The 12,763-nt window shown below is 31.7% G+C and overlaps 2 protein-coding genes across 3 annotated transcripts; one reads left to right on the forward strand and one right to left on the reverse strand.

Moving 5' to 3' along the window:
* Positions 1–537: 537 nt before the first annotated feature.
* On the forward strand, positions 538–3,740 carry LOC110814712 (eukaryotic peptide chain release factor subunit 1-1). Its single transcript, XM_022042270.2, has 3 exons — positions 538–687; positions 1,779–3,260; positions 3,385–3,740. The coding sequence occupies exon 2, from the start codon at positions 1,803–1,805 to the stop codon at positions 3,111–3,113; it is 1,311 nt and encodes a 436-aa protein (XP_021897962.1). The 5' UTR covers positions 538–687; positions 1,779–1,802; the 3' UTR covers positions 3,114–3,260; positions 3,385–3,740.
* A 2,316-nt stretch (positions 3,741–6,056) lies between these two features.
* Positions 6,057–11,175, reverse strand: LOC110814703 (eukaryotic peptide chain release factor subunit 1-3-like). Of its 2 annotated transcripts, none has more exons than XM_088215638.1 (3): positions 10,825–11,175; positions 6,578–8,059; positions 6,057–6,441 (listed from the first exon to the last, which is right to left on the reverse strand). In XM_088215638.1, the coding sequence occupies exon 2, from the start codon at positions 8,033–8,035 to the stop codon at positions 6,725–6,727; it is 1,311 nt and encodes a 436-aa protein (XP_088071764.1). In that variant the 5' UTR covers positions 8,036–8,059; positions 10,825–11,175; the 3' UTR covers positions 6,057–6,441; positions 6,578–6,724. The 2 variants fall into 2 exon arrangements, with proteins under 2 accessions (XP_088071764.1, XP_088071763.1); XM_088215637.1 differs by lacking the exon at positions 10,825–11,175 and adding an exon at positions 10,063–10,818.
* Between the last annotated feature and the right edge of the window lie 1,588 nt (positions 11,176–12,763).

A 12,763-nucleotide genomic window follows, 5' to 3' on the forward strand; every position in this document is an offset into this window, starting at 1 on the left:
AAAGTCACATATAAAATTTTGTTAAAATAAAAAATTTAATTATCAATATAAATAATAAAATAAAATTCATAATTATTTAATATATTGTGTTAAAAATTAATTATCATATATATGTATGTTAATTATGGCTATAAGAGAGACACATTTATTAACAATAGATTAATGTATAATAAAAAATTAAAAATAACTAATGAGATAAATATATAAATTTATCTATACGTAAAATATTTAAATAAAAAAGATAAATGATAAAAGAATTGTATAATACATACTAGTAAATTATTAAATATAATTTATATATTAGATTTACATATAGGTTTTCCTTATATTTAGATTGGGATTAAGATTAACTGGATAAAAAGAAGTAATTTCCGATAAATAATAAATATATATATATAAAATAAAAAAAGAAGCCCCAAAATTCTGTGTTAACGGACCTAACCACGGTTTGTTAAGCCAAGCTATAACCTAACCATGGTTAGAAATTAGGGCTGGGAGTACACACTAAAAAAACAATTAAGTGCCAGTGCCACTCCCATCCTGAAATTCGGAAACCGAAAAGAATAAAGTACCCCCCCACAATATCCTCCTTCCTTCACGCAAACCGAACGTCTCCTTCTTCGTCTTCTTTTTCATTTCTTCGGGCAGTCTGATCTGCCACTTCTGTCTCTTATTCTCCGTCTTCAGGTGCTCTTCCCTTTCTTTACGCTTTTAATTCTTTGTTATTCCAAAAACTAATTGATTTTCATGTTTTCTTTAGTTCTATTATTGTTTTATTTCGGTTAATTCTGGATTATCACCACTCTGGTATGATATCGGAAGACTTTGATGATTCTTAGCTTTTTTGTAACGTTAGATTATTATCGGTATTGATTTAGGTTGTCTAGTTAGCTGCTAAATTTTGCACTGGTTCATGATCGGTCTGTCTTTTGATTGCCTAGCCGATTGAGTTATTTCTTATTTTCTTTCATGATAATTCGATTTCTGGTGTTGCTTTTATTTCAACGCATTCGAGGCTGCAATCTTATTGAACGAATTATGGAAGTCTAAACGGTTTAGCCGATAACATATTCGGTCTCTGTATGTAATTTGCTCTCAAGTTTAATTCATGTCAAAGTATTTATATCGCTGATATAACTTCATGTTTTGCTTCCTCGTACAAAATTGAATCGGTAACTTCGACTTTGTTTGGTCTATGAAATTATTTTATAGTTTTCTTTTTAAAATTATATTTTTATTTATGAAAGTAGCTAGGTTCAGTATTTATGAAATAATTAAGCACAAAGAAAAATGGTTTAATAAAAAAATAATACTTTATTTGTTGAACTCTATCCTTATTTTTATTTTACCCTCATCATTATCAACTACTTTTTATAGCTTCGTTAGTGAAATACAAAAAAAATGGTTGATTAATGCATTTTAGAGTTTCATCCATGGCATGCACATTCTTGATACAAGTTCATAAGTAGGATTGATCTTGTTCTGGCTTTTTAACTTGTAGGAACTTTTCTATATTGTTGATTCCTTGAAGCATTTAGTTGTATATGATTTTCTTTTTGTTTCTCTTTTATTTTATGGCAACAGGGATTCGTTATGGTTAACTAATTTTTAACTATTAGTTATTAAATGTTTTACATCAAGTTTTAGATTATCCGTGCTCTTTTAAGTATCTCATTCTTTGTCCATAGTTTTATTATCTTGTAGAATCTGAAGTGTGTTTGTATCTGTGTCTCTGGGTCATCTCTGGATGTAATATTGCTTGTGTTGTATTGCCCTAGGTTCCAAAGTACTTCAACAGCACGATGGCTGATGCCCACGACACTGACAAGAATATTGAGATATGGAAAATTAAGAAGCTGATTAAGGCCCTTGAAGCTGCTCGAGGTAATGGGACCAGCATGATCTCTCTGATTGTACCTCCTCGGGACCAGATCTCTCGGATTACCAAGATGCTCGGTGATGAATTTGGAACTGCTTCGAACATCAAAAGCAGGGTCAATCGCCAGTCCGTGTTGGGGGCGATCACTTCTGCTCAGCAAAGACTTAAGCTTTATAACAAGGTTCCTCCCAATGGGCTTGTCCTTTATACTGGGACTATTGTAAATGAAGATGGGAAGGAAAAGAAGGTAACAATTGACTTTGAGCCTTTCAGGCCAATTAATGCATCTCTTTACCTATGCGACAACAAGTTCCACACAGAAGCACTGAATGAGCTTTTGGAATCTGATGACAAGTTCGGCTTTATTGTCATGGATGGAAATGGGACTCTTTTTGGAACTCTAAGCGGTAACACTCGAGAGGTGCTCCATAAGTTTACTGTTGATCTCCCAAAGAAGCATGGCAGAGGAGGGCAATCAGCTCTTCGATTTGCTCGTCTTCGAATGGAGAAGCGCCATAACTATGTGAGAAAGACAGCAGAACTTGCTACACAGTTTTTTATCAATCCCTCGACCAGCCAACCTAATGTTTCTGGACTAATTCTTGCTGGATCAGCAGACTTCAAGACTGAACTGAGTCAGTCTGATATGTTTGATCCCCGACTTCAAGCTAAAATTCTCAACGTAGTTGATGTTTCTTATGGAGGGGAGAATGGATTTAATCAGGCAATTGAACTTTCATCAGAAATCCTGTCAAATGTAAAATTCATACAGGAGAAACGCTTGATAGGAAACTATTTCGAGGAGATAAGCCAGGACACTGGGAAGTATGTATTTGGTGTAGATGACACATTGAAGGCATTAGAGATGGGCGCTGTTGAGACACTTATCGTGTGGGAAAATCTGGATATAACTAGATATGTACTGAAAAATAGCATCACCGAAGAGATTGTGATAAAACACCTGAACAAGGAGCAAGAGGTTAATCAGGACAACTTTAAGGATTCCGCAAGCTCAGCACGACTGGATGTTGAGGAAAATATGTCCCTGTTAGAGTGGTTGGCCAATGAATATAGGCGGTTTGGATGCACCCTTGAGTTCGTCACCAACAAATCGCAGGAGGGTTCCCAGTTCTGCAGGGGTTTTGGTGGGATTGGGGGCATCCTGCGGTATCAGCTTGACATGAGGACATTTGATGAGCTTTCAGATAGAGAATTTGGTGAAGATTCTGAATAGCAATCAATCAACTTTACCCCATCACTGGTGCAGGACGAACAGGATGGTGGGGTAAAAGCCCTGCACCAAAACGCTTGGGCTGTCGCGCTTGCAGTTGCTGCTCACTGTGTTCAAAAAGATTCTTCAGTCATCCCTTTTCCTTTTGAGGTTGTGATATAAAAAAACTATTTGACTCATGATCATTTTTGTTTGTTGAGATTATTCGAAGTTAATTTTTATTTCTTCTTGCATTTCTGTCACTCAAAAGTTTTCTTTGTTTCTGAGCTCACAGGGCGCACTTGTGGTAAACCCTGAAGGACTTTGGGAGAGAGCGGCTTGGAAAGGAATAGCAGCCATACATCCTAAGCTTGCTGGATAAGTTGAAACTTGTGCTATTTGGAAGTCGTCTAGCAGGATGCGTGGATAGAAGTACTCTGTGCATATTTTTTTATGCACCAGCTCTTGGTTTGGTTAGTATTTATATTCGTGTTGCTGTTCTAAAAGTAATGTTTGCCTGGATAAGACTTCTGCATGTCTTGCCAAATGTACTGGCTATTTTATTACCTTATGGGTTGTATTGCTATAGCAGTCTATAATTACTAGTTGTGGACCTTCATGATTATGGGAAATAAGAATTTAATAAGTGAAGTTAACTGTTAGACATTTAAAAATTATAAATTATATCCTTAATTTGGATAGTTTAATAAAAATAATGAGAAGTTTGCTATCGTACTTTTTCTATTCTCTCAGGATAAAACTTCCGAAACGTTTTCCCCAGGTGTAACCTTTTTTTTTTTTTTAATTACTGTTCCTCTTCTTTTTCTTTATTTCTAATTTTCTTAGTTTTATAATTTAATCTTATTTTACTTTTTATTCTTTATGCTCACAATTTTACAGTCTCCACTTGTATATTTTATTTACACATTTTCTTATATAAAAAATTTGGAAAATATATTATCATAAAAACTTTGGAAATAAGATATGCTATTTTATTTCTTTGTGCTCACAGAAAACTGAGAGAATGTTTGTTATGTGCACTACGATTTGGACTCTGTTAATTTATATTGAGAAAATTTTAAGACAATCAATATTTTTTTGATAATATTTTTGTGCCCTAATGTTGTACCTTCTGGATTAGTAATTATTTTTGCTTAAAGGTTTATAATTAAAAATTAAAATTTTTGAACAATATATCTATATCTATGTATTGATAAAATAATATCTGGGAGAGAGAGTTAGAAGAATTTCGGGTAAGCTTAAAAATTAAAGAAATGAATATTAAAAATAAAAAATAAACTAAAATATCAACAATTATAAAGTTATAAAAATTTAATTAAAGATTATTAACTTTTTACAATTAAATAATAAAATACACAAGTTTAAATTAGTCAGCATAGTTGTCAAATATCATTTTAAAATTTAAAATCCATAACTTTATTTTATCAACCTGAATTAATTTATCTCAAAACAATTTAGCAATGGAATCTTCATTTTAAAATCTCTTCTTATTTTAGATGATATAATTAAACTACTTTGATTTATATATAAACAAGTGCAATTTAAAGATACCATTTAAAATAATATTAGTGCGTATACATAATTTTTATTTGAAAAATATGTTAGTTCCTAAACAATCAGTAAAATTTAAAAAAAAATGTAAATTGTATTCTTAATATTATGAAAAATTTATGATACATATTTCCTAAATTTTTTTCTGAAAATAAAAAATAAAATACTTTTTAAATAAAATTATATAAATGTTTGATATGTTTTGTTGTATTTAATTTATATAAATCAGTATTAGTACAATGCACGAATTCATCGGAGCTCCACTTTTTGTAAAATTTGTTTGATGACTTAAATACACTTCAGAGACAAATATATACTTTCCAACATTAGATCTAACTCTTTAAATACAGTAATGTTGAATACATTTTTATTTATAATTGTAAGGATTTTAACGTTTTAGTTAAAAAAAATTTACTAAGAGGTATCATCTTTATAATCATTATAAATTTTAAACTATATTTTTTTCAAAAATTTTGGATCACATCAAAGCATTCATTTTCTACTTCCAAAACTTCTCAAGTTTCATATTTCTCTTCATATATGTTGTTTAAAGTTTTCTACTTCAACTAAGCATTAAGAAACAAAAATTTCATACTTTTTAAAAGCTCAATTTTCAAAATATGTTAATTAAAAAAATTAAAAAAGTTGTTACAAAAGAAGAAAAAAAAAATAAAGATATGTTAAAAATATAAAAGTTATAATATTGTTAAATCAGTAACTAAACATCTTTTTTTCAAAAAATATAAAATAATATTTAAAAAATCCAACTTTTCAAAAAGTACACCTTTATGATTTGATGTTCTTAAGTTCATATTATATATATATATATTTATTTTTTCACTCGCATGAGTTAATCAGAAGTATTGAACATATTATACTTTATCCTACTTAGTTGTATAATAGCACGTAAAGAATATTTAGAAAGGATTTCTTGTGTTCCTGAAGTCAAACAAATTAACATCTCAAATTAATAATATTATGAAGCTTTTCCGATTGCAATTCAAATATAAAATTTTTGGAATCTATATCTGGTGTAACCATTCCTCCGAAAATAAACCTCCAACAATTCCAAGGGAACTGATAATGCTACTAATCTTTTTTATTTTTACTATAATCAATTGGAGGATATGATTTAAACTCTACACTGAAAAAAATTATATCATCTAATCTTTATCAATCTTTTTGTATAAAAAATATATTTGTTTTATGTATAAAAAATATTAATTAATATTTATAAGCATTCATTTAGGTCCAGGGTTGATCAACATTTTTGCTTACCAATCCAGGCCTAAAACTTTGCAGGAGCTACTGTACCAATTAGCTAAGCACTGAAAGTGCAAACTATATAATCAAAGCAATTTGATACAATAGGCAGAGAGAAAATAGTCTAAGAGATGAATCCCCTGAAAGCCAAGCAGCAAATAGTATTATACCATGTCTTAAAATCATGGTGATCCGCAAACTAAAAATACCAACAGGTTTAGACTAGTAACACAACCAGCAAGGTAATAAAAGAGCCTGTGCAAATAGCAAGATATGCATGGTAACTAAAATCGCAATTGTTTTTAGAACAACCATGCAGTCACACGATACTAACCACAAGCCACAGCATACACAAACGTGCGCATCAAATCTTTTTATCTATCCAGCAAGATGACTTCCAAATAGCAGAAGCTTCAACTTCTCCAGCAATCTTAGGATATGCAGCTGCTATTCGGGGTAACTTCCCTTTCCAAGCCACTCCTTCCCAAAGTTCATCAGGGTTGACCACAATAGCAACCTGCAATCTCAGGAACAATGTAAAATTTTAGTGATAGATAAATGTGAGGAGGAATAAATATTAACAAAATATAACTTCAAGAAACCTCAAAAAACAAAAATGTTTGTGAATCAAAAATGGGGTTTTAGATCAGAACCTCAAAAGGAAAAGAAATGATTGGAGAATATTCTTGAGCACAGTAAGCAGCAAGTGCAAGTGCAGCAGCACGCATGCTCTGGTGCAGGGCTTTTACCCCATCACCCTGTTCATCCTGCATCAGTGATGGGGTACAGTTGATTGATTGCTATTCAGAATCTTCATCAAATTCTCCATCTGAAAGTTCATCAAATGTCCTCATGTCAAGCTGATACCGCAGGATGCCCCCAATCCCACCAAAACCCCTGCAGAACTGGGAACCCTCCTGCGATTTGTTGGTGACAAACTCAAGCGTGCATCCAAACCGCCTATATTCATTGGCCAACCACTCTAACAGGGACATATTTTCCTGAACCTCCAATTGTGCTGAGTTTGCCGAATCCTTAAAGTTTTCCTGATTAGCCTCCTGCTCCTTGTTCAGGTACTTTATCACAATCTCTTCAGTGATGCTATTTTTCAGTACATATCTAGTTATATCTAGATTTTCCCACACGATAAGTGTCTCAACAGCACCCATCTCTAATGCCTTCAATGTGTCATCTACACCAAATACATACTTCCCAGTGTCCTGGCTTATCTCCTCAAAATATTTTCCTATCAAGCGTTTCTCCTGTATGAATTTCACATTCGACAGGATTTCTGAAGAGAGTTCAATTGCCTGATTAAATCCATTCTCCCCTCCATAAGAAACATCAACTACGTTGAGAATTTTAGCTTGAAGTCGGGGATCAAACATATCTGACTGACTCAATTCAGTCTTGAAGTCTGCTGATCCAGCAAGAATCAGTCCAGAAACATTAGGTTGGCTGGTCGAAGGATTGATAAAAAATTGTGTGGCGAGTTCCGCTGTCTTCCTTACATAGTTATGGCGCTTCTCCATTCGAAGACGTGCAAATCGAAGAGCAGATTGTCCTCCTCTACCGTGCTTCTTTGGGAGATCAACAGTGAACTTATGGAGCACCTCTCGAGTGTTACCACTCAGAGTTCCAAAAAGAGTCCCATTTCCATCCATGACAATAAAGCCAAACTTGTCATCAGATTCCAAAAGCTCATTCAGTGCTTCTGTGTGGAACTTGTTGTCACATAGGTAAAGAGATGCATTAATTGGCCTGAAAGGCTCAAAGTCAATTGTTACCTTCTTTTCCTTCCCATCTTCATTTACAACAGTTCCTGTATAAAGGACAAGACCATTTGGAGGAACCTTGTTATAAAGCTTCAGTCTTTGCTGAGCCGATGTGATTGCCCCCAAAACAGACTGACGATTGACCCTGCTTTTAATGTTTGAAGCAGTTCCAAATTCATCACCAAGCATCTTAGTAATCCGAGAGATCTGGTCCCGAGGAGGTACAATCAGAGAGATCATGCTGGTCCCATTACCTCGAGCAGCTTCAAGGGCCTTAATCAGCTTCTTAATCTTCCATATCTCAATATTCTTGTCAGTGTCGTGGGCATCAGCCATCGTGCTGTTGAAGTGCCTTGCAACCTAATGCATCACAACACAAGCCATATTACATCAAGAGGAGTAGAGATGACCCAGGTGCCACATACATGCACTTCGTATTTTCGATAAAAAAAATGGAATAACCAATTTTTAAAAAATATTTAACAATATCACAAATCCCAATTGTCATCAAATAAAAGAAAAGAAAAAAAAAAGAATCACATTAAATAAAATACTTCAATGAGTTAACAATATAAAACACAATATTACAATTTAAAAAACCAGTAACAAACAAGTCCATAAGTGTGCATGCCATGAATGAAAAATTAAGACTCTTTATATAAGAATAAACAAAGCAAACGTGAAAGTTAATCAAATATTTTTGAGTTAAAAAGTAGGAAAAGTAGCAAACGTAGCAAAACAGTGTCACAACGTGAGTTGTCTGGCTGCAGAGGAACTCCAGTAATAAAAATCAACCAATAGAGTCAATACAAATCTATTTATTTGCACAGGGTTAGAACACTACAAAATTAGTAAAAAACATACCATAGAGAAATGAGTTCGGAAAATAAAGTTGTGAAGGAATGTACTAGACATCCACCCAAGAATGCTTAATTAGTGAATTAGGACCTATGAGTTAAATACATCCTAAGTGCGCATGCAAGAATGGCATTCACATCAAAAAGAATATTGCCCTTGTGGCCTTAATAACAACCCTTGGACTTCTAGCCCCCAGTCTTCAATTTACAAATTCAAGAGGGGAACGCCAGGGGGGTAAGCTAAGAAACACCAAAAAGGAATGTAAGTCATTTTAAATGCTTCTCTTTTTGGCAATGCCTTCAAGGTGCTTCCTCACATCGTTATTAATTAATTGAAAAGTGTAAGATGCGCTGATAACCCTTGGATATAACTATAACAATGTACTGGATATAACTGGAAAAGGTAAATAGTGTTTTATGCAATGTATGCTTGTTTGTGAAAGCTCAGACAAAAAATTTGAAATAAATATTTTTCAAATCCACACATTAGTGCATATATGGTATAGTATACCCTTTTTCAAATACATAAGAGCGGAAAGGCGAGTTAAGTTAGGAAAAAACAAAAAGAACATAAGAAATTTTAAATGTTCCCTCTTCTAGGCAATGGCTTCAAGGTGCTTGCTTCCATCGTCGTCAATTAATAGAAAAGAGTAATTATTCACTACCATCATTGCTTACCAAATAACCTATACACATATAGGTAAACAATATTATTTTGATAAAAGTGGGCTTCAGTTCCTACACGAGTTCCTCTTGAGAACTCTATTCCGCATCTGGATTCTAGTAACCCTAGGACATAATTATAACCATGTACTAGATATAAAAGCAAAAGGGAAATAGCGTTTTATGCAATACATGCTTGTTTGTTAAAGCTCACACAAAAAGATTAAATAAATATTTTTTACATCCAAGTGTTAGTACATATATAGTATAGTATACCCTTCTTCAAATTCATAAGAGGGGAACATGCAGGGGTTAAGATAGGAAACAACAAAAAAGAACACAAGTTATTTTAAATGCTTCTCTTCTAGGCAATGCCTTCAAGGTGCTAGCTCACATCGTCATTAATAAATGGAAAAGAGTATTATTCACTATCATTATTACTTACCCAATACATATAGGTAAACAATAATATTTCGATACAAGCGGGCCTCAACTCCTACACATGACTTTCTCTAGAAAACTCCATTGCAAATCTTGATTCTGATAACACTAGGATATAACTATGACCATATACTGGATATAAAAGCAAACAGGAAAAAGTGTTTTATGCAATGCATGCTTGTTTGTGAAAGTTCAGACAAAAAAAATGAAATAAGTATTTTTTAAATCCATGCGTTAGTACATATATAGTATAGTATACCCTTTTTCAAGTTCATGTTCTATAAGCTTCAAAGTAGGCCCCAAATCCATAATAAATTTATACAAAAGATATCAATGTTAGTAGATAGTAAGAATAAACCTTGCAATAAGTTCAAATCATAATAAATGAAACAGAAAACTTACCATCCATATTTAACGTATCCAAGTGTAAAACAGACCTACATTGTTTCAACTGCACAATCATCATGAGCTATTAAAAACCGCTCCGACCAAGTATCACCTCCAGGCTCACAACTATTGTGCCTCGATACGCTAAATAAAAGAAATCTTATTTTCACGTCCGAACATATTCAGTACCCTCAATAAATGGAAATAATGTCAGCAGATCAAGCTTCCAATTGAAAATTAATAACATTCATAAAGCGTAACAAAAATATCCTTGGGAAACTACCATGGCACTTCACTTAATATTTCAGGTGCATGCCCAGACTACTAGCATCTCAACTGAAGTCATTTTCATGCAAAAATAATCCAATAGAAAGATATATTCTTACAGCTAAATGATATACAACAGAGCCAACAACTGATTACCCGTTCTGTCAATCCAATGAAACCAGTCCATATTGTTTTATGGAGAGCTAGAAGATATCCTTCCAATCTTACTTGAGACTATGGCTTCTCAACAAATATATAGAGGGCAACGAAGTCCTTTTCATTTCGTGATTAAGATCAAGAAGAAATTCACGTACAAAAACCCAAAATTCCCTAAAGACTCGGTACCATTATAATGTGAAACCAGTCCACATATTAAACTAAAAGCTGACAACTACGTATTTAACTGAAAGCTTATAATGTCCCATATGTTCATTTTGACAACCGATGATAAACCAAAAACTAGATAAATCCAAATATGAGCAGAAATCGGAAATGTAAACGAAAGATTACCTGCTAAGTCTTCAAATCGGTGTGAATATAAGAAGGATAGGTGTGCAGCGATTCGACGAGGCGGCGGTTTAGAGCGGCAAACACAGAGAGAAGCGCCCCGTACTTCTTCTCCTTCGGGCAGCAGATCGAGAGTTCTGGTGAAGCCGATGACGACGGAGCTCCGAGCAGTGGCGCGAGGGAGTCTACTACGAGGCGCCCTAGAGAGAGAAACAGGGAGAAGAACGAGAATGTATTGAGCAGAGATGAAGCTGTCGAATTTTGTAATGGAAAATGGAAAAGATAAGAAAGATCCTTTTTATAACTCTGGTTTAGGTTTGGGTTTGATGGGGAGCGCAGAGTGGGCTCTGAGTTGCGTAATGGATTTGGGATTTTGCACGTAATCTGAATTTGTTTCTCTTTAAAAATGTAATTTTTTATAATGAATATTATTAATAGTGTTAACTTTTGTTTTTTATAACATAACATTAATAATATTTTTATAATATTTAAAATTTTAACTAAACAATATGTTCTTGTCTATATCTTCTTATACAATAAATTTATTAGATTATAATATTAATGTTGTCTTAAAATTCCATATAAATATATAAAATAATGTAAATTATAATTTATAATGCAAGCACTCTTCGCTGCTTCTTTGCCTAAATTAATTATTTTTAACCTAACCATTTGACACTCCAACTATTTTTTTCAACATTTTAATTTTAATATTTAACATCACAATAACAATCCCAAGGGTTTCTCAAATATTTCTTATAATAATTAAGAGTGTAAAAAATAATAAATTTATGATTTACTGTATCAAATAATTAATTTATAAATAAAAATATTATTTAAAACTTAAAAGAAGACTAGAGATAAAGAGAGAGATCTTCTTGCTTAATTTTAATAAAATAATATCTCAAAAGTTGATAAAAATATAAAAATAAATTTTAAAAATACGTATCAAATTAAACATGAGAATATAAAAATATATAATTTTAAATTATTACGTTGTGTAATGTAATACGTTAGATCATGTAATATTAGATTGAAATTATTTTACGTATAATGGAGTATAAAATTTTTAAAATCGCATCACGTGACATATTTATTATTTTATGCATGCACTTGATAATATAATGATTAGAATTATATTTATTATTTTTACGAATAGATGTACGAAATCACATAGTGTATCATATATATTACTATTTGTGTATTTACGATTGTCATAAATAAAATTATACATCGAGTCACATGTGATAGTAAAAAGTTGTGTTTATTGATAAAAATTTTATTTTTATATGAAATAAATTTCATATTTATTTTTAAATAAAGTTTACACTAAAAGATAAAAAATAATAATTTTGAATATATATTTAATATTTAAAAAAATTACAAAATAACTTTCAGTGTTAGTTTTATTCAAAAATTTATTTTTCAGTTAAATTAACTCTTTAAATTTTAATAAAAAATATTTATAAAATAAACATATTTTCAAAAAAAAAATAATCAATAAAAACTTGAAAATAAAATATCAAACCTTCAACAATGAAGTACCTAATTTGCATGAAATAAAAGATAATTTTTTAAAATTATAGTTGATCTTCAATTATTTTTACAAAAACACAGAGTAATTATTTAAATTGCCCTAAAATATTTATTTAACTTAATATAAATGTAAAATAAAAATTTTAAAAATATTAAATTAAATAAAATAGATATATTTATTACATTACAAGTTGATTTTACATTTATTAAAAGATCAAAAATAAATTTTATTTTTTTACCTAAAATAATATTTTTGAGCGACATTTCCACTTTTTTTAAATTACAAACAAAAGCGTTCTTTATCCGAGAAAGACAAGAACAAAAGAATTATTACTTACGCGCCCGTCCTATTTGGGTAATTTAATTTCTGGGGCAGTGGTTAGTTAGCATCCATCACAAACCAGAA

This window comes from Carica papaya, chromosome 3 (genome assembly GCF_054855325.1).
Source record: "Carica papaya isolate Zhongbai chromosome 3, ASM5485532v1, whole genome shotgun sequence".
NCBI lineage: Eukaryota > Viridiplantae > Streptophyta > Magnoliopsida > Brassicales > Caricaceae > Carica > Carica papaya.

What these genes read in the sequence shown, in the direction of transcription:
- LOC110814712 (XM_022042270.2), top strand. Translation starts at nt 1,803, where the DNA reads ATGGCTGATGCCCACGACACTGACAAGAATATTGAGATATGGAAAATT.